We start from the raw sequence: 24,591 nt of genomic DNA, 5'->3' as shown, positions 1-24,591 counted from the left end.
TTCCAATAAGGCTTTGAATAATTAGTTACAGTATAAGTCAATCTAAGGAAATCTAACCTTTATCAAATAATCCAAAAGAACAAGACTTTTATACACATGCCTCCAGTTCTTCCCATGATCATTTAATCTCTTCCAGAGCATCGACATAATCTCAGTAAACGACAATGGATTATGCGTTAGATCTGCGATTTCGGACATCAGAGCCGTAGAGGGACCCCAAGGATCATTGCTGCAAAACATCATTCTCACAGAAACCAATTCTTTCATGTAACACTACGGCTGGTAAAAATAAAGTGCTAAAAGCGACAAAACAATAAACAACGAAATGCTGAATGCAAAAACCTTATATGAATTTTGTTGCGGTTTTGGACAGATTTACCGGTTTGCTTATTTTGAAGGTATTATGTTTTTCCACCTCATATAACACGGAAATTGGCTTGCATGATATCGTTTGAGTTCACAGACCACGATTTCTGCCGCAACACTCACTGCTAATGATTATTTTTCCGAAGCAACAACTTTTTTCATTAAATTTTGTTTCACACAAATGAAAAGGGATCTATGATGGAATACAGAGAGAATGTAGCGCAACTCTTTACACAATAATAGAAGTTTGGATTTAATGAATATTTCTATTTCCTAGGTCAATTCAAAAATCATAAAACTCATAACTTCGTTACCTGGTGGCTTCCCGAACTTTCACTTGTGCATCCGAGAAATTGTAGGCGACATTTTTTACTTGCCGTCTAATAGTTGAAATCGACATCGAAACTAATAAAACAGGGATCAACCTGAAGCATGTTGAACAATTTGTAATCGCAACTGGATACAATGTACGAACAAACCGAAATGAAACGAATAAAAGTAGAAGTGAAACAGCAAATTCATCCACTCTGCATTTTTGCATAACAAAACCAAACCAAGGCAATTCTGTCAAACATCGCTCGCACTATATCAAATGAACACTTTCGAAGTGGTTTGAACATTAATTTCTTTTCTTATTGGTTTTAGTTCTGCTTTACATGAATGGATCTTTAGAATTCGACATGAGTATAAGACTGCTAACACTTCGTATCACAATCTAATCAATAGAGTATGCCTTCAGGAAATACCATTAATACAACTGTATTTGATTATGCAACAATTTCCAACCAGCTGGATATAATACAACTAACTTATATTCACCGAACAATCGGTAGTGCAAGTGAAGTTACTGGAACAGTGGCACTGTTTTAAAGGAATCCTCAAATATTTGCCATGGCCTTCCTAAGCTGATGTGGGTATACGAAAAAAAAAAAAATCAGACAGCGGTGTAGTGAGGTATCCTTGATGATGTGATGTGGGAGTGAGGTTAACAAGGCTTAATAAGCACCATTTCAACAGTCATAGCTAAGTGGTTCATAGCAATAAAAGTAATGAAGACCTACCTAATGGACAAATTCAATGAAATGAACTAGTCGTACCCCACAATATTGATTCTGGCCTAAATCATTCATATCCCAACCTGGCCTCAAAATAAAATACAACAGTAAACAATCATTTCTCGGACGCTAACCATCTAAGTGGACGTTGGATTTTGAAGAAAACTAAGTGAATACAAGATAAACAAATATATTGTTCCAAAAAAACAAATTAGAAATATCCACCTAAACAGTACACTTAAACACCGCATTGCCAATTCTTCATCTTCCTCTCTCTCACATATAGAAACAAACACAAAAAATTGCCTAAGAAAACCTGTGAAATGGGAAAATCATTGAATAAAAGCAATGTTGGACAGTTGCCACTGCAGCGACACGCTCAGTAGATCACCACACCACCTGATCTATCTGTTATCTGTTATCATGTATTCAATGTTTATCCACCACACAACAAACATCACATCCACCTCTCACAGAACTCAGCCTGTCAACAAGACTCCAATCTCTTCCCAATCTCCTCACAATTTAACCACCCCACCTCTATCGGACTTCCTTCTCCACCACGGATACGAAAACTCACATCAGACATCCACGTCAGGCACCAGCTTGCCGCAAAATACCGTTGTGGTTCGTTGAGAGACAAGAATACGAACCAAGTTGAGACGAGGTTGCATTGAAAGGTCGAGTGCCCTGGGGTGGACGGAGTGAGGAATAGCTTCCTTGTTCCGTTGCTTTCTTCTTTCTATAGCCAGACGCTATCAGATAAATTCATCGTGACAAGTACTATATTTTTCTGTCATTATTGTCATAAATTGTGACTTCGTTTCAGCGACTATTCGTACCTGACAGGTGTACACTAAGAGCCAGACAACGTCTAGTTCCTGTTGCTGTATGGACGACGCTCCATTCTATTTCGACCAACGAAGTGTCAGCGATACGTTCTAGTGGTAATCTAACCAGTCAAGCATAAGTTGCCGTGAAAAAGAAATTGCTAATGTCAGAAAACAAGAAAATTATAATATGTTAAAACATAGGATATTTGTTATACAAAGTGTTTCCTAGATAAACAATTCATCACATTACATAAGAAAATATAAAACGTTTTCTCATACCTAGTATGATGAGTCAGTTATCTAATCTTCATATTGTCTAAAAATGTTTGTCTGATGTTGGGAAATACGTACATCCGGTAACTAATTTGTAAAGGCTTTATCCTATGTACCTTAGATACAGTTGTGGGAAACCTATGCATCTGGTGAAATAATTACTGTGCAATTTTCTCTTTATATAAAGAAATCTAATATGTAAATTTCTCTTGCAGCTGTGAAATTACTGTCGGCTTTGTAAAGACCTCATATGGAGCTATTCTCATATTGTAATCCATACCCACTTTTTCTTAATATAAATTAACTAGATTTGATATAAGAACTGTTGACTCGAAACAGATAAGCATCAATTCTGCAAAGAGATCTCCACTACTTCACTTAAACTACCGATCCAGCTATGTTTTTCTCAGTTTCTGTTTTACCCCTCAATAATTCATTTCAATCTATTCCTCGAGGTTGAAGTAACGATTATGCATTTGCGTTAATTTCTACTTAGTTAATAAATACTATCTGTATTCCCGATATCTAGCTACACCAAAAGGATCAACACCCATCTATTGATAATTCAATCTCAACAAAACAGTTCCTCTTAACGTGGAAAACTACTTCTTTCAATAGAGGAAGCAAAAAAGTCAAGTTTTATTTGTTAAGAAAGAAGAAAACCAAATCTTTCGCAACATAAGTATACAGTGGTCTCAAGGAACAGTCCGCAACTTGCTCTTTTTTCTGATGTATCTTCTCATCGATTAATTTCAACACAATCTTTGAAAGCATCCACGTATATATATGTGTATATATGTATATACGTTTTCAAGAACTTTTGTGAGCGATTACATTGAATAATTTTACAGTAAATTTGTATCGATCACTCAGATTATCGCTAAATTGCAATGAGTAAATATAGTATTTGAATGGGAATCGGGGACGAGGTAACTGAGCTGCAAAGTGTGGTGGACATTAAAAATTTTGAAAGCATTTGGCCAGGAAAAAGACGGTGTGGAAATCTTCCAGTTTGAAATGAAGAAAAAATGCAGTTTTATCTGCATATTGTATGCTACGCTGTGCTCATCTATCACTTACAGGAATTTCCAACTCGTTGGGCAGCCAGCGTGTGGAAAGGATTAGACAGTGATTTGCCTTATGTCATAGGTATATTTTTTCACCTTTAAAATCACAATTTGTAAGTTTCTTGCTATCACTAGTCATTAGAGAAAGTAGAATATTTATGAATAAAAAGCTGGGTCATAAGGAGTGCGGGAAATATAATGGAAGGTGAATTTTGGAAGGGATGGAATTGGACAAGATAGTTGCGGAGGAGGAAATAAGGATGTTAGAGGTGAGGAGAGTTAAAAAAACATCTAAGAGTTCTTACCCGTTGCTCCTCTGAAATGAACTGGAACAATAGAATAGTTAAGAAAGATTACTCTGGCTACTTGTTAAGATCGAAATAAGCAGTCTTACTAATTGAGATTAGACTTGAAAAATCCAAATTCAAATGGAACCTGAATAAAAAAAACAAATAATGCTAAAACAAAAAAGGATGTTTATATGTAAAAATAGTTTGAAAGTCTAGATTTTGTTTCTTACCGAAAAAATACATGAATTTTACACATGGGTGAATTTTTTAAAAAAAAAAGTGTATAAACGGTCCAAAAAATCCGCTTCTTTGGACGTCAAACACATCTGTCACTCATTGCTTTATTAATATTATAAGAGATTTTAAAGGCTATTGGCTAATTTTCTTTTTCATTCACCTCTTCCCTCATATGTGAAATTTTAGAAGCTGAAGCTTCTCGATGAATGTCAGATTCAGATTCAGAGCAACATGAAAACATCAGTAACTTGCGATTAATTGAGACTTGAAATAAAAAATTTGCTCTTTTCTTATAATTCAAATAAAAAACTGAAGCCTGATTTAGAATTCACACGAATTTCAGCAATCTTTAGTGCAATACTTTCCGGGAAACCTTTACTGTATTAGTCGATCTTTCGCCAACTTTCAATCTTTGCATTTCGACTTGAAAAATAAATTTTTTCCTTTACTCAGACATGTGTTAATGATTAATTCCGGATGTAGAAACTTCGTAGAAATGCGGTAAGAATGTGGACTGAACAGTAGTATTACAACTGATCAGCTCATCAATTTAAGTGGTGAGTTTCAGTTTCCTTGCAAGTAACTTTGGTGGTACATTTATAATGTATAAAATCCAACTTTTTTCTCACATCCATTGTTTCGGCGGACTGTTCTAGGAAAAGTTGAGCAGTCACGAAAATGAGACAAGGTAAGGAAACTTATGCTGTATATTAAAGTCACAGCGAGAATATTCTTCCATCTAACGCGATGCATATTCCTGAAAGCCTGCCAAACAGTTATACTGTTTTATGGAGCGGATAAATTCAGGTCAGCACACCAAATCATCGATGGGATTGCATAGAGTTGTGTGGTGCGCTCAGATTCCGAACAAATGATTCTCAAATGTGTATCGGTTGAACAGTGCCTGATGTACAGAAATTGATGTGGAGGAAGGATGAACACTGGGAAGGCTGGAACAGTGGCCCCTTGACAAGATTCGATACTGAAGAAGAAAGGAGAACTCTCATCCCTTTCTCCATTCTATTCAAAACTACTTTTGTTTGTCTTTCATTGTATTTATCTGACCAGTGACCTAGAAACGTTGAAGAAAACCGGCTTCTGAACATGCCTATAGCGACCTGTCGACCTCTGCATCCTTTTTTTTAATTCAGAACCTCAGCCCATTCCTATTATGGCATGTACTTATTTGTAATTCAAGAATTTCTTCCCCAACCTCCGAAATGGCGACTGTAGCTCTATCAACGCCAATATTGATAACATTGTTGCCAGCAAACTAGTAATATTTTAGCAATGTAGTAAACAGTGCCATAGTATAAGGTAAATGAATGTTATCGGATTTGGCACATTTTTTAGTGGAAGATTCCATTCCTATAATTATTTTATTTGATAAATTAATATATACTGAGTTTCATAAATGCATTAACTTGTGTGTCTTACATTGTTAGGCACCGTATGTGTATAAAAATTATGATATGAAAAAGACAGAAAGATAAAGAAGAAATAGAAATCCGAGGAATCCGCAGACACCTCACCGAGCAATCTGATCCAGTGCACAGACAAAGACACAAAATGATCAGTTGAAACGGTCATTGTGTTGCTGGTTTGTACGCTCCCATTTTTTGTGTGCACATTTTCAGCTGACGTTTCACAGCGATTCGTTAGTGCAGTTTCAGTTTCAAATTAACTTTTATTTTCATTTGCACTTCTTTTGATATCCCATATACCAAGTCTTCAACTTTTCTGTCTAACTAGTTTGGTGAGGAATTTTATGTCGTAGTGACAGTTATACTTCCAGTTCTGGAAGTTGGAAACTTTGCAGTATTTTTTCGATGCAGCACATATCATAACGTTCCTTAAAATAAATGCAAGTTTTGCGGATTTTCGAAATCCTCTCAAATTTCTGAGTAAAATAAAAATTTCAGAACTTTATGAAGTTATAATAAAGCTGGTTTTAAAAAATTCAGTTTTCGTGACGTGTAACTTTGAGCCGGACAATGAACTGGGCTTTTCTCTCTTCTTCGAAACCAGTGTTTGAATTTCAAGATTTCAGTTGTTATGTAAGGTTTAATAAGCATATAAATTTATGAACGTAGTTCCGTTCTAGTGATTTTAATGGTTCAATCCCAAAAAGTAACGTTTGGTAAATAGTATTATGCTGTTTTCAGAATGTACTTAGAGTGGGTCTATTGTGGAATTTCTGTTGAAATTCAGTACGAGACATGTTCGTTACTGAGATACAAACTTAAAAATCAGATTTCAACTTGGGACCTCTCTGAGTTATGCGATACATCGGTATATGTTGGTTTTGAACAAATATCAGCAATTGAAAAACGTGCTTTCCTTAATTATTCGCATTTCTAAAACTTTTGGTATCATAGGGGTAGGCTTAGACACAAATACATTTCATTGCTTCTACAGCTGCACATGGGAACTTATTCAAACATACTTAGTTAATAAGTTTATTATTTGAGGGTACCATTTCAAAGTCCAGTTCGTACTTAGTTGCGACGTAGTAACTAACTGAACTTTTCATGGCTATCAATGCATTAAATTGCCATCTTGAGTACTCAAAACTTCCTGCACATTTATTCTTTATCAAATATGTTTTCCTCTTTCATTGATAATCCTCTGGCATATTAAATTATTTTGTTAAAGACTAGTATTTCTACTTTTTAGAATCTCACATTTCGAATTTTACAACTGTTCAATGAGTATTAAGTCGGGGTTTTTTTCCTTTATTTCTTAACAGTTTTCAAATGCGAGCTCATCTTAAAGAATAATTTCAATCTTATAGATTATGTCTCTGTTAATCCTATTATTTATTGATATTTATTTGGCAAAGTTTTCATGACCTCAAGAAACAGGAGGAAGATATGCCAGTTGTGATTTTGGTTAATATCAATCATACGTCATTATGACCTCGTATACTGATGTCTTATTTCATTTGCAAACAATTTCCTAAAAAATGCAAAAAAAAATCAGGGGAAATATTTAGGTTTTGTGGAAAGCTTATTAGTAAAGCTTGTTCAAAGGAATAAATGGAGATTGCTACCAGAAGTTAATAGTTCCAACGATTTAAAATGCAAAAGAGTCTACTAAAAATTGAAGTATCTTAGCGCAACAAATGCAGCTGATGGAAAATATGCAGATCACCAATTACTCGTTTTGGTTGCTTTATTAAAAGCATCAAGCAGCTGATTGGGGTACTCTAAATTTGAGAGTCTCATTATTTTCGTTTAATAGTAACCTGTTGTTACTCTTACCTACTTACACAGTAAATACACTATTTCTGTTGTGTCTGTGACATTCATCTGATTACTTGTTATTGGCTGAACTACAATCAGTTTCATCACACTCCTAAAACAGTTTTGTACGACTTCATTTGTTTTTCAATGGTTTTCATTATTTTTTAAATTCGCCTACTGCCACTGCCTCTGGATTTCCTACAGGTGATCTTGCTGTGTTTATTAGAATTGCAAATTCAAGCAATTCGAAGTGAAATTTTTGTAAATCTTCAAAATTTTTAAATAATGAAGTTGAAGATAACGTTTAGGGCTTCAAGAAAAAATGAGCTCATTGAAAGCACTGCTTAGCTCGAAATCATTTGACTCTGTGACAACTTCCAACCTTGAAATGACAAGCAACAATGGTCGGAAGCGCGGTGCGGCTCTGGAAGAATGGTTGCTGCGGAAGTTTCCTGAATTGTACAGGAAATCACATGATTTGGAGAGCACTACCGTCCCAGCAAATGATGTCGAAAATCAACCGCTTAGTATGCTTTCTGTCTTTTAAGTATGTGAAGGTCTTCCACGCCTCATATCCACTTCCCTTTCAAAACAATGTTGATCTGACCTGTGAGCATATTCTGTTTAGGATGATTACACCATTTCATTGATTTAGCATTCACATGAATTTAAACTTGATTTTCGGCTTTTTTTTTTTAATTGAAATTTTGGTGAAGCGCAATAAAAATCTGATACTTTAATTGCAAAAGTTTTGAAGGATCTGAATCGACATGATTATTTCCTAGTGATTCTTACCGTTGATTATCTTAATGACCAAATTTGTTTTGAAAAATGTATTGCTCGTATGTAGGTTCATTTCATTTCACTATTGTTTGGTTATTCCGTTGGGGCGTTTTCTCTTTTCTTTTCACTTGATCACCCCATTAAAGAATCACTCATTTCGTTATTCCTTCGATACTGTCATCTTTCCCTCCTATTCTTTTCAAGGGTTTTCCTGAAATACGAACAGTTGTTTAATGTTTCCTCGAAAAATCAAAAATGAGAAATCAGAGAAAATAAGTCGAAAGTGCATTTATTTTAAGTGCAGGGGCATTTAATTAGAGAACGGAGTAAAACATAGTCCGTTCTCTAATTATACAATCGGTGCATTTCAAATTTGCCAATTTTGTTGTTCAGATTTGGTAAAACGATGCAGGCGAGATGTGGAAGTGAAAAATGAAGCACCAATAGTGTATACCGGTTGTACGGGTCATCTTTATCCCAAAAGTTTGTTATTTATGACTTATCATTAAGTTTCACTAAACGTTTAAAGCGTCAAAAATACCAAAAACAACTTCAAATACAAATATTTATAGCATTGCGAACAAACAGTTATAATCGCGTGTCCGTGCAGCGCTCAAATTCGAAACACGACATTATCTCAAGTGAATATTATGTATTACCGAAAGGAGATCCATTTACCCTGAAAAATGAACACTTGTCAAGACGAGTGGATAACGGTAAGCTCAATCAATGCGCCCAGCTCGTTATATTTTCATTCTTGGTTAAGTGTTGTCTATCGTCAATTTTTGACAAAGAAATTAAACAGATAGAAATGCTTCCTATGCAACGTATGCTGCCATGCCAACTCCGCCTAATCGAACCATTTCATTTTTACGTTCGCAATTTGTGTAGCGGAAATTCGATTAGTTGTAACGAAAAATCACCAGCTACTGCTAATATTTTTTTCAGGATGTCATAGAGAATTAAAATCACACATGAGCGGTGTTGAAACTGATAAACCTATCAATTTGTCTTTATCTAAAAGACGGAAAACAATCTGTGAGCATGTTATACAATAAGATATTTTATGCTTTTTTGGTTTTGCAACGAAATGACATTTTGTAAGTGCTGTGGAGGTGAAGGAAAAAGAAGGCGAAATTGGAAATTTCCATGTTCATCTTTAATAAAACATATCTATATGCAATTCTTGTCATTACAGTTACGTTATACAATATTTGGTGATAGTGAATGTATAAACAAACAGAAAAACGATTTAACTTCTTTGAACCGTTCATTTCAGATTTAGAGTGGAATGATGGTGAAAATAAAACACAGCCAGTATCCAATAATGAAGGAAAGCATGTAAACAAAGATGACACCAGAAACAGCAATTCTACGACAAGGGATGGGCGGTATAGAAACGTGAACAGACTGCAAAATAATAATAAGCGAATTGATGGAAGTATCTATTCATTTGCTGCAAATAAGCAAATTGCAAAACGTTTAACTACTCCTAAATTAACGAAGCACAACGATGCAGCTTATTATCCGAATATTCAGTGTCTCCTTTGCAGAGAGTGGGTGTGTTCTAGAAACAGGTGATTTTCCTCTCGCTTCTATTACTTCATATCTTGATTTTAAACGACAAAATTCTCCTCTGTTTATAACTTTATTGATATATAAGTGCTTATTCCAATTTCTTTATTTTCCATGAATACGCGCATCCTCAATTATCTGACCTTCCAGTGTGACCTTAACACATTAACAAATCATGACAGAATGATTTTGAGTGGAATCACTTTCACCAAAGAAATTTGGAATAAAAAGGATTTGAAAAAGGGTGGAAAGGAACGGAGGACAGATGAGCATTCGGCTTTTCAAAAGGCCTGTTTTAGATGAATCATCTAAAAAAGTATTGAATGGGCCTATGTAATACTATTACAACGAATAGAATACAGAATTATTCTGCAGCGGCATTGTTTACAATAAATCTGCAGTAAATTTCCAAGGAATATGATCCTTTTATGATATAAAATAAATGTAATACTCCAGATTCACATAGTGTTTTCGTCTTTTCGCCAGGATGATCAAAAATATTCATCTCAAGAATGATTCTGAAATCTTTCGCAAGTTGGGAATAATTCCGAAATGGACCTAAAATTAAGTTTCATAAAACTTTTTAGATGAATGCATTTCAGGTACATGCACGTCGAGTCACATTTGCAGTATCGCCCATACAAATGCAGTTTTTGCGGATACGATAATCGAAAAGAAATATTTATTATATTACATATCAAGAAAGTGCATGGTGGTAGGGCTGAAGTTATCCGGGATATTAATACCGAACTGGAGCATGAGTGGGTTTTTGTATGATAGTGTTGAACTTAGAAAAATTTGAAATTGATGCAGCCAATACTACAGTGTGAGTTATACTCACATATTAACTGAGTATAACTCACATATTAACTGTGGGAATAAAGGCATATGTATGATTAACTTTTAGCCAAAAGTTGAAATTCGGTTGCAGGGCATGGAACATTGCAGAGCGATGTGTTGAGCATACACGAGACGTATTGCAGCGTGCGCATCAGGAAGCTATCCAACATGATAAAGCATCCACATCTACGGAACCCGGCAATTCTACCAAAGTCGAAGAGGCATTGCTTAGCAAATATTCCACGCAGGTTAAATCATTTCCTACCACTTCCTTTTGGTATTACCTGGAAAAAAACATGACGATTAAGGCTTTCCTTTAGGAAGTCCTCGGAGTAGAAATAGCTTCCTTTTGTTTTTTCCCAATTTTTTTTTTCTCAAAAAAGGATATACAGTTGCAGTATCGTCCAAGGTTGTACAACACACAGCGAGCAGAAAAAAGTTTAGTTATCGAGGATTCGTTGAAAATGGGGATTCTTCCTGATTTTAGTGAGGTTTCAAATCGCGAAGTAAAATGTCAGGTGAGGCTTTGTCGTAATGTTAAACTTAAGACATTCTCGATTAATAAGGAAGAAGCGAGCGAGCGAGTTTGACGCTTAACTAATATTTCCATATGATAACAGTTCATCGGTTCGCAACTAAGTAGTGGTGAATGCAACCTATCGATTAAAAAAACGGGCGCATTTAGTGGAAGGATGACATATAAGTTATTAATTTGTTAACATTACGATCCAGCGGGTCTAATTTACACATACCTATTCTTTAGCGGCAACTTTTTAATTGAGCATCTTGTCGTTGTTATGGTTTCTCATGCTTCTTCCGATCTCATTTTGCAAGTGTAACTTCGATTGCCTTAAGTCTTTGTTCTTTCTAAGCAGGGCAATTTACTTTACCAATTGAATTGCTTCTCCTGCAGTGATGGTTCCTGTTATCACTTTATTTGTAAACCCATCCTTGTTCTTTCTCATTACATTTTCAAGTTTATATCGAGTCACTTATGTTTTTGGTTCTTGGACATAAATGTTATTTAAAGTCTAAATTGTCTTGCTTTATTCTTTTTAGTGATCAGAGCATTTCCATGAGTGGTTAACCTCGTATCCTTTCCCCCTTTTTTTCCGGAATGCTCGAGATGTATTCACGACCCGTTGGTAAAATTCTTGCCCTGCAGCATTCATTCTAAATAACAATAATTTAGATTAAAAAGCATAATCTTTCGTATAAAGAATAACTCATCCAATCGAATGAGTTATTCTGTTGATTGGATGAAAAACATCATTACTCCAATTTTTGATGTTCGGAAAACATCAGCAGTGTACACCAGTTGAAATATACACCAATAATTAGGCCAGATCAAACAAATGAATAATCACAATTATTAGCCAAGAACGATATTATAAATGGTAGTTGTACTATGATTGAATTAATTTAAAACTAGTTTATTTTCTTCTAATATTATTCTTCCTCATTACAACAACTTACCGTTAAATAAATTTAAAAAAATAATAAAAAAACAATACTCGCATTTTAAAGCTTTGAATTTCTCGTTATTCTGTTGATCCTAATAATTTTCAGCCAATATTTCATATATTTATAATAAATGCAATTTTTGTTTCCTACTTTCTATTTGCAAAGTTCTTAAACATAATATAGTATTTAATCCTGCGGATTTGCATCCATCAGTTATAACTTCTTGCAGAGAACATTTTATATGCGATAACGTTGATAAAACTATAAAATAATGTTTAGTATTTTTCAAAAATAATGCTGTGGATTAATGTTTTGCCACCATCGAAAAGCAGCAGTTAGCTTGGCTCTTGAGTCTGTTTAGCTCTTGATCTTGTCACTTTATTCTCACATGAGCCAAAATACAGGTTATCCATTGTTATTGTCTCATTCATGATTAAAATTTCCAAACTTCATCCTCGTTTTCTACTAGTATAATAAGATGCAGCCTGTTCACTCCAAATTTTTTATGCCTTACCTTTATATAGCAGAGGAAGAATCCAAATGACCATGTTTTGTTAGATTTATTATATAACATAGTTATGGTAACGAATGTTTCCTCTGTTATTCGTCTCCTTCCAGTTCCAGTAATTCATGTCATATCTTCCTTGCAGTGCATCTTGTTCCAAATAAAATTATAGATGAATGATGAATCCAGCGAGGACCGATAGAATAAACATTCGGGAGTATGATCGTTTATTTCGGTCTTTTGCAAAACGGCCACTTGCAAGTTATATCGGACGATATTTATCATTTGTTAAGAGATTCTTGAGGAGAGAGCATTGTCTTGGTCATAAGAAGTTCTGTATTTCTTTCTCGGAGAAAGTTTCCATGGTTCCTTTTGAGGTAAAATGCTGAGAAGTTAAGGTTACCATATGCATCTAGATTCAATGTCAGTCCTGCTAGCATTATTACTCAAACCGGGAAATTTTAACCAGCTTCAACTCACATTCTTTCAGTCTGAGTGAGTATTAATCTAAATGCAGCTTTGCTTGACTTGTGAGTGCAAACCTTCCCTATCTTGGGAACTGACCCAGTAATCCAAAGTACCAAAGATTTAATTGGAGGAAAGTAGTGATGCAAAAACTATTACTCTTCTAATCTTGAATCCTGCAGTTTTATTTTGCAGGTTTGTAATGGTTTTGTGATTTCACATGTAACGGTTATGGAGGAACATGTACGATCACACCTCACACAACCATCTTACCGGTTAAATTGATTCATTCAAACTCATATTATATTATGACAAACAGACTTCAGTTTTAATTCGAACTCAGCTCTATAAAATGCAAAGTAGGCAAATATAGATGAATGCTTAGCTGAACCAAGAGTAAAAATGTCTTAATCGAAAAAAACGAAACTATGCTTTTTTTATTTATATTTTTGTAGTTGTTCTGTTGGCGATTGCACACTGCAGCATCATTCAAAAAATTTCTTAATACGACATATGAAGGAAGTGCACAAGTATAAGCAGACTCCGACGGATATCATAGAATTGGATCCATCTCTGAAAAAGGAATTTTGCAGAGTTCGTTTAATACCGTTTTATATTTATGAGCTATGGGAAGCTCGGCAAGGATATATTAAACGAAGGTTGAAAACTAACGTCATAAGTTTTTATAACCCATTGCACGCTATATTATCGAGCAACCGTCACGCAGTTCAATAATCCTAGTTAACGGCAAAGAACTGTTAGTGTGGACGGTTCGAGTTATAGAAGGATTTTTTTTGTTTTATTTAAAACAAGCAAATAGTCAAATATATTTGGGAAATCTGATTCAGTTCTGTGACTAAATTCTATTCATAATGACAAATACGCCAGATAAGATTGTCTTGTTCCATTTTACACATGTACACATACTCACTACTTCCCGAAAAGTTGACAAAACCATGAACCAGCATTGCATTAAGTACACAAGTACACAGTTTGTCAAACAGTGTTTTATGATCACATATTCCGAAATGAATTTTCTGATACTGATTGGCTTATTGCAGATCGCATCTCGATGTTTTCCGAGTCATTTTTTGGATCATCTTTCTTCATTTCATATTTTTCGGCGATCACCAGTATCACGGTCTCCATTACTGAAATCATTAACAGGAACAAATTGGTGCATTTCATCTACCTGTTCCGACTCTTCAACTATGCAAAATGCTGCCCTATCGATGTCAACTTTAACATCCACGTTTAAAACGTTCAGTTCTCCAAGTCTCAAACCAATGTCATCACTACTCACGGCTATACTTCCCTTAAATTTGACGCTACAAACTCCAGCACCATCGAATGATGTTGCGCTACTACTTCCGACAACGCCTATTCCTTCTTCGAGAGATACGCCTCATTTTAAAGATCCGATGAACATGTCTAGTCTTCCAGTAACCAGTCCTGAATGTAAACCATTCGTTTTCCATGCAACTGAACATAATTCGTCAAAATGCATCACACTAACCAGCCTTCTAGCAGCTGCACCCAAAAATAATCTTCCACAGGTTTGCTTTTCCATAAGTCATTCCAAATATTAACAAATGCTTGAAGTGAATCTCATCAGTTTTGTGCTGTAAAGCTGGTTGAAATTATTTCATCATTAAATTTAAAATCTTTTCACCGTTTATCATTCTCAGGCACGCGTACAGCCGATAATACATTCAACGATACCACAGAAAACATGCAGCTTTTGTCAAGAGATATTCGAAGGCGAGTATCTAGTCTTGTATAAACATGTCAAGCAACATTTAACCATACTGCCTTATGAATGTTCAGCATGCAAATTCGCCGATGTGGACAGGAAAACAGTCCAAGAGCATATTTCCCATGACCATTTGAAAGCTACTGTTATTGACAGGTAACTTTCTTCACAAAAATAACCATTCCTGATTGTTTAGCTTGAAATAATTTTCCCTTATGCTTGGTTTGAGAATTTTATTGAGAAATGCTGTTGAACCATTATCTGGAAGCAGGTTGACTGACTAAATAATCCTGGTACTCTATTGAACTATATGTGTTTACAAAAATATTACGGGTGCTTACATAAAATGTTTGCATAGGATTTAAATCACCAACGTCACTAAAAAAAGCAAACACTTTTACAATTATTTCAGGATGACAGATTCAGTATCCCGACAGTGCTTTGCATTGTTTACAGCCTGCTTTCCGGATGTACCGCTACAGCCTTCATTGCATGACAGTGTGCAAAAATGAAATCTGGAAACTAATTGTTCTGTTTCCTGAATTAAATTTCAAAGAAAAGCGTAAATTATGATACATATCGTTGTATGTTACAAACTGCTGCAAAAATACAAAAATGTGTTAGTTCCTCAAATGCTTTGTTGACTGTGATTTCATTGTTTTTTTTTCTTTTTTTTCAATTCTGACTAATATACAAATTTCGTTATTTTTAATAGCCGTGTTGTTATGGAAGTGATATTTTTGTGCTGAATTCTTGTAATTACAAGAATTATTACAATATAAGTAAGAAGGACGATAAATATGAGGATAAAATTGGAGAAATTGATCATTGTTTTAATTCCCTCATTTTAATAATTCATTTAGTAATTTCCCAACAAAAGAAAGGTGGGAATGATTCGAAAAAGTAGGTGATTCGTAGGAGGGAAAGAAGGAAAAAGGAAGGAATAAGTCAGATTTTAGGTAAAAGGCATAGCAAAAAAAATGACATCTCAGTGTGTATAAAAAATAATCCGCGAGTCATCGGTCGGCCGATCAAATTTGGCTGTAAATGTTTCGGATTGTTTAATTATGACTCGCAAGCAAATACCTCATCTCCATGCTGTTATTAAAATCACGGTATCTTTCTGTGCATGCTCAGTGTGGGAAATGTATGGGGATGAATGGATATGTTGTCTAAAATTTTTAATTTTTTTTTGTGAAAACTAGACCATCATTCTTCCTATCCGTTCAACTTAATGGCCGAAACAGCTTTCATATCTTTTCTCGTATCTACGAAGTGGATGTTATCCAGATAACTAAATGACTTCCTGATCGATCGATGCTTTGGTTGTAAACTGTTCATCAGTGTGTTGCATCTTTCCTCCGCTCATTTTTTAATTGCTTAGCAATTTCTCTATTCGAAAAGGTTTAGCAAAATTTTTAAAGAACATTTGCTACACCAACATTCGTCAACAACTACCTCATTATCTGTCTATTTTGTTTATTACTTAACTTTCTTCCAATCTTCAACTTATCCCCTTCTTTACCGAAATATTTGCTGTTTCTTCGAAATGAAATCCAACATAAAACCTTTTCATTTCCAATTAGTACTCGGTCAGTATGATTAAGCACTGAATCAGCTAATCTTTAATCATCCTTTTTATTTAATACGCAGTATGTATGATATGCTATGTCATATGTATTTGTTTAACAATTTTACTATAGCATCCACTCAATCGAAATTCTCCGAATTCTGCAATTATATTTTGGGATTTTTACCATCATAAAATTCTTACAAACCATTGAGTTTATCTGTGCAAATGATGTATTGATATGATAATAATCTACGTGCAATGTACTACTAGCCGAGAGCCAACAAACTTTTACTAGAACTAATCAATATTTCTATCTTTTCTTGCTCTAGCTACGGCTTTTGTTCCATTAGTTTTGTGAAAATTCATTATCACGAATAATTGATGACTATTTCCAAACGTTGTAACTATATATACAAATCAGTGCTTTAATCAAAGCATGGAAACAGTGGAAGAATGAATGGACGGATGATGTTCCTGGGGATCTCGTGCTGGGCAGTTTCAGTAGTATGGCTTTTGCCTAATGGTGGACAATGCGGTCAACATGCAGGTCGCTTAATCGAGGACCTTCTCGCAGACTACAACAAGCTTGTTAGGCCGGTGGAAAATGACACTGACACTCTGATTGTTCGACTGAAATTGAAACTTTCACAGCTTCTTGACGTAGTGTGTCTTGCCGTATTTGTTTTTCGGTACTGCTAGTAGAATAGGCTCAAATTCTTTATGATAGGATTAATCAACAAGGACACCTTGTTCCATGAAGTGCAGCATTGGAAATGATAACAGTTTATTCATTCGAAAAAGCTTCAAAATAAGTAAAGGCGCGGTAGAATAAAACAAGGATAAAAAAGAATGAGTTAAAACAAACATTGGAATCGTGAATTTGAACTAAGCTATTCACTTAACAGCAACTTATCTGCTTCTTTTTTCTTCCTGTTTTTATTATTTACTTTTTAGCCAGTTACCTGCAAAACTTACTTGAACTATTTTAGCATGAGAAGAATCAAATAATGACGACAAATGTATGGCTGCAGCATGTAACTTCTTTTTCACACTTTCCAGTTCTTTAAAAAATCACTCACTGTTAATAATGTCATGTTAGCCATCTTACCATAAGTGATGGAGATTTTTATGATATTCACTGTAAAAACTTTTTTCGAGCTGGACTGATCACAAATTAAAGTGGAATCCGGCAGATTACGGCGGAGTCACTGTATTGTACGTGCCCGCCGACATGATTTGGCTACCGGACATTGTTCTCTACAACAAGTATGTTTCTCAACCGTTTCTTTTTTCCAGATAAAATCAAATTTCCTAAATGATAAAAATGCATCGCATGAATAGATAAATAAAATATTAATATGCTTCTACTGCATTTACTTATGTTTTTAAACTAATTCCCCTAAAGTTGGTAAAAAAAAATGTGATAGTATAAATCTTATCAATCACTACCCCACTTTTTCAAGGCAGCCACGTGTTTGATAATGTTTCCGTGAATCGGTTTTAGCGCAGATGGTAATTATCAAGTGTCAATAATGACAAAAGCAAAATTGTCGCCCAATGGTACTGTCGAATGGTCACCTCCTGCTATTTACAAAAGGTCTTCATATTCAAAATCCATCACATGAAATTTTACTCAACAATAAAATATTGGAAATTAATGGGATTCATTGGATAAAACATATAAAATACTTCTTCTCTAAGAATTCGCAGGAAAAATTTCGGACAAAAGTAATGGAGTAAGTACTGGTCACCTCAAGGAGACAATTTCAAAGTTTATTTCAAAAAGCTTAGCTTTTTGTTCCAGCATGTGCCAAATAGATGTGGAATGGTTTCCTTTCGATATACAAACGTGTGAAATGAAATTTGGTGAGATGAAATTTTGTTATTTTGTCATTTTAAATTTGTAAAAAATTACCAATTTTATTTTTGAAAACTTTCTCATCATTTCAAAAATCAATCAATACTATGAAAAAATCAGTCCAATAAATCAGCGACTGATTCTGAAATTTATATGGAAGTGTATGGAATATAGCAATCTGGAATGTAATTATTGAGGTCTACAGGTCCGAAATTCATGGAGTCTTATTGTTTGTCAATGGATATAATTCCGTTCTCAGAATATGACAGAAGTGGCATGAACTATGAAAGTGAATTGAATACATTTAAAAAAACGTTTCTTTTCTCGATTGGTTTATAGGTTCCTGGACTTATGGTGGTCTAGAAGTTGATTTACAACATAGAGATTCACATAGTGAAAGGGAAGAAACAGAAACAATGCTTGGTTTTGATGGTCAATATGACGAAATTGTATGGATTGTTGATGAAGGTCGTACATTTTACTTATGAATACAAGTACAGAATTGTCGAAATAGAAAGACCAATTAAATAATGTTGTCAGAAAAAAAATTATTATAGAAGAACTTGAAGGAAAGCTAAAATATTTATCTTATGCCTGCTGATACTTCCATTTCTGAAATCAAATTTAAATTTCAGGAATTGATCTAAGTGATTACTATCCAAGTGTTGAATGGGATATACTTGGCGTACCGGGTAAACGTCATTTAAAAAGGTAATGGCAATGGTATGCTACTTTTGATGATGTAATTGCAATATTTGCACACTTTTGGTGAAAGAAATAAGTCATTTTTCTAGACTACATACTTTACAGTTATCTCTCTTGAAAGCTGTTGAATCTGTAAACAGTTATGTATGCATCAAGTTCAGATATCCATGCTGTGAATCTCCTTTCATCGATCTGACATACGAGATACGTTTGCGGCGCAAGACGCTATTTTATATCGTCTACCTGATCTTCCCAATCGTCAGCATCAAGTAATACATCATTATAAGACATAGCGAAGATTCATCGATAGAAAACTTATAATGTTGTTGAAGTACTGCTTAAAATTGCTTATTTGTATTTATTAGCTCATAGTTGTAGTTTTTCAGTTTTTTAACGGTGCTAGTGTTCTACTTGCCTTCGGATGGTGGTGAGAAAATATCGCTTTGCCTCAATATACTTATTTCACTCACTATATTTTTCCTGTTGCTCGGTAAGCTTTCAATATAAATTCAAAGCTGAATTTAACGAAATGGATTGTTGCTTAGGAATTAACGGAAATACTTGTTGCAGTGGAAATAATACCCTCAACTTCACTCGTAATACCTCTTATTGGTAAATATCTATTATTTACAATGGTACTAGTTACTTTATCTGTTATCGTTACAGTTATAACACTGGTATGTCCAATTTCACAACAAATGCAGTAATTTGAAATAAAATAGAACTTATATCAGTTTTGTCAACTTCATGAAGAATGATATGAAATATTAAAAGATTTCATTTTATATCTCTGTTCGTTGCAGTTCATGTTAATGGTGCTTAAAGCATTCAGGAAAAAAAAGCAATTATTTAAAAACTGGAGTTTTATTTTTAAGTCACTGACGTATGAAGTCGAAAGGAACTTTTCTAATGTGAGATAACTAATGCTATATTCTCCCTCAAATACTGCGTTGTTATCAAAATCCCTTTATATATTTATTTAATTTAAATATTGATCTTACAGAATGTACACTTCCGATCCCCTTCAACTCATACGATGCCAGAATGGACTAAAAAAATTTTTATTGAATTTTTACCCAAATATCTTTTGATGAGACGACCATCACCAATAAAAATCATCAAAAACAGTTCTACTAGCACCGTTTGTTTCCCCTTTATTTCATGTATTATAATATAATATAGAATAGTGCAGTATATCGCTGTGTTTCGCTGCTTGAATGCTTTCTCAGTACATTAAACTAAAAAAGTGGAAGGCAAGACTGACAAATGATTGACATATGTAACACTGCTGTACCTTAATGTTGATATTTCAAACAGCATAGCTGGTAATAAGTGCCAGTAAACTTAACTACAATCACATAATGGATTCAACTTTTCAGTTCATTACTCCCAAACGGCCTGATAGAAGGTTATCAAATTTCAGTCGACCACGTGATCACACAGTTTCTGCTTTATTTGAACAGGTATCGTTAGTTATATTGACTAAATCAAAAAAAAATTTTTCTATACCATTGTTAATATTATTACTATTTTAACAAACAGATTGTGATTCTACCTACTCCAGCAATAAATGTTATTACTGGAATTCTATGCATATAAAAATTTATCCGGAAACTGTGCCGGAAAGTTATTGTAGATGGATTTCTTATCTCCGACTTATCGATCATCATTTTGTACAATGAGAAGTCATGACGGTAGTAGTTTTGCCAGCCTCCAAAAAGAACTGACACCGGTGATGAGTGCCGTTGATAGTGTAACATTTATTGCCAGTCAAATGAAGGATGATAAAAGTGGCCAACAGGTTCATCCATTTGTTTTTATTTTCAATGTTACAGATAAAACGCTCTGTTATTCTATCAGTTGTTCAAAAGAATCGTGAGTAAGCTAAATAATTTTTTGTTGAAATGAAGCTAGTATATTTACTCTTCCTGAAGTCCACGACTAATCTAACTTATGAGACCGGTGCTTTTTAATTGTCCCAATCATTATGAGGTTATTTACATAAATTGAAAAAAGAACTACCGAAATTTAGATAATCGAGGACTGGAAATACATATCCGTCGTGATGGATCGATTATTCCTCATACTGTTTACAACAGCTTGTATGATCGGCAGCATTGTCATCATACTGCGAGCACCAACCATTTATGACACAACTATTGCATTGGCGTGATGAAATAGTTGTCTAGCACTTTTTATATTTCAAAAATTTAAGAAAAAGTGTTTATTCCTACACTTTACACCCTCTGCATGCAATTTCCTACTACTTTTAGGAAAACGCATCTTGACTTTGCTAAATACACTTTAGGATATCCTCCGGATTGTGGAATTCCCCGATTTCAGAAGTTTCAATCAGAGCAGTAATTAGATTATGAATCTACCGTAATTAGATCATGGATAATAGTTCAAGAATGCTATTAGATTTCTTAGAGCAATACGAACCAAGTTAATGTGAAACCTGTTTTGATATCGACTGATATTCGTTGCAAACATTTGTTTGATAAAATTATTTCATTTCCAGATTTTTTCTGCTTATAAGTATATATCGATAAAATGGCTTATTATCAATAACTGCGAGTACACGATTCATTTGTTCTTTCAACGTATATAATAAGAGTTACTAATTTGCAGATTCATTCAGTGATTAATACATCTATCAAATTTTCAAGCCAAGATTTTTGAACCTTATTCTCAAGTCCGTAAGACAAGACTTGAGTTAAGAGGAATACGGTATTTTTGTAAATTTTCTTTCTGTTAATATTGTAATAACCAATTTCAAAATAGCTTCCATATGGAAAAACTAAGAGCAGGAATTCATGGAAACCATTACAAAGAAAATTTCATGAGATAAGTTGTTAGTGACTTTTTTTCGGAGATACCTGAATAGAGCAAGTTGACTGATAGTTAAATGAAGAGACAAGCAATCACGAAGGTAGATCAACCAAATACTGTTTTCTGTGTCGGGCAAAACAGTATGAAATGATGACATACAATTGAAGGAAGTAGACGAGAGCAACAAAAAGACTCTTCATTTCCAAATTAGTCCTCAGGAGCCAGGAACCAAGTACCACGTTTCAATGCTGCAGCCCACATTTCCCTTTGTAATCCTCTCATTAATAAGAGTTTCGGTGGTTTCGATTCCTTGAATGGTTCCCATCTTAAACAAATTATGAATCGCACTACTTTGAAAATTTGAATGTCAGTCAGTCATTTATTTCATAGAGGTATTCCACCTCAAAATTTCTTCAAATAATAGAAATAAAATTGATGTATTAAATTTATGGTCTTCTCTCACACAGTTGTAATTATTATGCGACTTTAATTTTCTGCAAATTATTGGTGATCGAAGCAAATGGTAACATACACGAAAGCATATTCATGGTTAAATCGGTCTTCAATTGCATACCACAGGAATTCTCGGTTACCTCCTTTCCAACCTGGAGCGAAAAAGCAACCAAATGCTATCATGACATAACGTGACCGACAATTAATTATAATGTAAAATTTTAAGACCAATTATGATCCGTGAAAAAACTCCCAATATGATCAGGATTTAGCTGCGGAATCTCTAGAAAATCACTTTCTGACACGCTATGGTATTGTTTAAGGTCTTGCTTCCATCTCCACTTTTTCATTTACATTTTAAGGACAAAACTGAAGACATGCAATCGAAACCAAGAACCATTCTGCAAGATGGTCGGTTAACACATACAATCGAACTACCAGCATTCTGAATTTTTTTATAATGCTGAACGGCCGCGTCACAGATGCGAGTATGACAAACGCGGTTTAATGGATTACCCCAAATTCTGATGGATCTCGGCGAACATCAGAACAGGAAAACATTCATTATTGATTACAAACGATAACCGTACTTCTGTCAGTTACAACTTCCACTTTTTTAAGCCCATAGATTGCATAAAGCGTAACCACACACAGAAAACCGAACATTTGAATATGCAGCGGAAAGGTCTCATTGCCATGCCAAGTATAGTGATGTCCATAATATCTGTAGCTGATTTTACTTTGTCCATAAAACTCGTGCATTTGATTATAATGAATTCGTTCTGCTGAAGCGAGCCTTACTCATTTATTTTTAAAAAATAAATTTGATGTAAATGCATACCTCCACAAACCATCAACACCATTAGATTTGAAGAAATCGGTCTTTCGAACAAAATCTTTCCATTTGGCTCGCCATTTTCTTTGAATGTTCGTTGAAGTGGTTAATTGTCGTTTGGCTGTTATTTGTTCCAAAAATAAGGCAATGTCAAGCGAGCCAACCGCATTATAACATTTATCACTATTTTAATGGAAGCCATTGTGTGTTCCAGTCATTTTTATTTGATTCGGATAACAACTTTTGAAATGTCCTTGTTGTTAATTTACGATGCAAATTTACAATTAAGAATGAATTGAATTGTGATAAATCTCAATATTATAACACTATTGCGAAATATAGAAAGTGCCGCAGTTCAGTCCAGTATTATTTCCATATCGTCGCTATTATAAATGCGTAGTCCGATGTAGGAACAATAACTTTCTGGATTAATGAAGTCAATGTCGCATCTGTTAAGCGCAGCAGTAATGCTAAAATCCATTCCACTGCTTGTCAAGTGCATGACACCCTTATATGTAAAAATGATCTGTTCTGCTATCTTCGTGATAGTCGAGCTCAAAATGTAAATCACATGTTTTGCAGTATACACTTCATATTATTATAATATTTGTGCTGCCATATTTCCTTGCTGAATGAATGTAGCAGTTTGAAGTGGTTGGAATAAATTATTGTAAGAAACAAATACTAGTGGTCACTTACATAGATTTCCAAAACATTATCATTAAATTGCGCCAACTTATATAAAGCTAGTGCTAATGTTCACGCCTAAAAACCATTCTGTTCTTCAAATCACAAAATGTGCAACAATGGTGCTAACTCTCAAAAAAATCTTACCAAAGCAGTTTTGGTTGCATAGGTATCTATGCCATCACAAAAGTGGCTGCCATGATGACGGAAATAAAACCTGTGTATTCCCTCTTCCCTCTTCGTTATATCGCTAGAAAATGACATACATTAAACGACATGAATGACAGAAAAATTGAGGACATGTTTCATTTGACCATAAGGCTTGATTCCTGATATTAGCTATTAAGTGGCACTGCAATAATTTATAAGCTGTATATTATGTGCGAAATTCTTATATCTGAATAAATTGTACCACTGATCATTTGAAAGGTAGAAAAAGTAGCTAAAAACAGATTGTTGTTCATCTCTCTGACTCAACGGCTGAACATAAAATTCTAAGCAGTCAAAAAAAACTCACTGACGTCAGAAGCACTAAAATTCGCATGGATAAGATTTCTGCGAAACTCCAATGGTCTTTCCTGGAAATCTGCATAAGAGTCCATTTTCATTCCAAATAGACATTAGATCTGTCAGTTACCAGACATGTTTTTAGTTGGTTAATCCCTTAACAAGAAAATGATGACGCAAATTCGAAAGTTAAAAAAGAAACGAATGGATAGCGTTGGTAAGATCCGTAGCTTAGAGCTTATTTCATATTTTATAAGCTTGCTTGACGTTAGCTGTCTCACAACAGAAAGTCTGTAGGTGATTATTGATATTCCTTTTATTCAAAATTTCGAAATTCAAAATTCAAAATTTCTTTTATTCAAACTGTCTTGTATGAATAGCTGTAATGGT

At 34.4% G+C, this 24,591-nt stretch overlaps 6 protein-coding genes across 6 annotated transcripts in view; 4 read left to right on the top strand and 2 right to left on the bottom strand.

Moving 5' to 3' along the window:
* The window catches only part of LOAG_17830 (hypothetical protein), a 4,420-nt gene extending 2,676 nt beyond the window's left edge, over positions 1-1,744 (bottom strand). Inside the window, exons 1-3 of the mRNA XM_020450494.1 lie at positions 1,647-1,744; positions 681-791; positions 58-229 (exon numbers count right to left, since the gene is read on the bottom strand). Coding sequence (XP_020305813.1) covers positions 58-229; positions 681-791; positions 1,647-1,672 — 309 coding nt within the window. The 5' untranslated portion in view covers positions 1,673-1,744. The remainder of the gene's footprint in view (positions 1-57; positions 230-680; positions 792-1,646) is intronic.
* Positions 1,745-1,844: 100 nt separating this feature from the next.
* On the top strand, positions 1,845-2,391 carry LOAG_01100 (hypothetical protein; the record flags this gene model as incomplete). Its single annotated transcript, XM_003136640.1, has 2 exons — positions 1,845-2,048; positions 2,251-2,391. 2 exons carry the CDS (start codon positions 1,845-1,847, stop codon positions 2,389-2,391), a joined length of 345 nt encoding a protein of 114 aa, XP_003136688.1.
* Positions 2,392-7,688: 5,297 nt separating this feature from the next.
* LOAG_01099 (hypothetical protein) lies at positions 7,689-11,154 on the top strand (the record flags this gene model as incomplete). The annotated part of the gene is made up of 7 exons (XM_020445646.1): positions 7,689-7,893; positions 8,543-8,632; positions 8,722-8,865; positions 9,429-9,726; positions 10,327-10,485; positions 10,656-10,812; positions 10,963-11,154. 7 exons carry the CDS (start codon positions 7,689-7,691, stop codon positions 11,152-11,154), a joined length of 1,245 nt encoding a protein of 414 aa, XP_020303918.1.
* Positions 11,155-13,870: 2,716 nt separating this feature from the next.
* On the top strand, positions 13,871-15,263 carry LOAG_01098 (hypothetical protein; the record flags this gene model as incomplete). Its single annotated transcript, XM_003136638.1, has 3 exons — positions 13,871-14,554; positions 14,687-14,907; positions 15,164-15,263. 3 exons carry the CDS (start codon positions 13,871-13,873, stop codon positions 15,261-15,263), a joined length of 1,005 nt encoding a protein of 334 aa, XP_003136686.1.
* A 1,494-nt stretch (positions 15,264-16,757) lies between these two features.
* LOAG_01097 (nicotinic acetylcholine receptor alpha subunit) lies at positions 16,758-21,060 on the top strand (the record flags this gene model as incomplete). Its single annotated transcript, XM_020445645.1, has 13 exons — positions 16,758-16,987; positions 17,314-17,590; positions 17,829-17,921; positions 18,129-18,190; positions 18,522-18,650; positions 18,818-18,893; positions 19,049-19,156; positions 19,274-19,377; positions 19,458-19,564; positions 19,891-20,028; positions 20,267-20,350; positions 20,524-20,688; positions 20,920-21,060. Exons 2-13 carry the CDS (start codon positions 17,556-17,558, stop codon positions 21,058-21,060), a joined length of 1,242 nt encoding a protein of 413 aa, XP_020303917.1. The 5' UTR covers positions 16,758-16,987; positions 17,314-17,555.
* Positions 21,061-21,926: 866 nt separating this feature from the next.
* Positions 21,927-22,355, bottom strand: LOAG_01096 (hypothetical protein; the record flags this gene model as incomplete). Its single annotated transcript, XM_003136636.1, has 2 exons — positions 21,927-22,044; positions 22,252-22,355. The coding sequence occupies 2 exons, from the start codon at positions 22,353-22,355 to the stop codon at positions 21,927-21,929; spliced, it is 222 nt and encodes a 73-aa protein (XP_003136684.1).
* Positions 22,356-24,591: the final 2,236 nt, after the last annotated feature.

The sequence above is a fragment of the Loa loa genome, assembly GCF_000183805.2.
Source record: "Loa loa unplaced genomic scaffold supercont3.135, whole genome shotgun sequence".
NCBI lineage: Eukaryota > Metazoa > Nematoda > Chromadorea > Rhabditida > Onchocercidae > Loa > Loa loa.
Note: the sequence above shows the minus strand (reverse complement) of the source record. Positions and strands in the feature narration are given on the sequence as shown.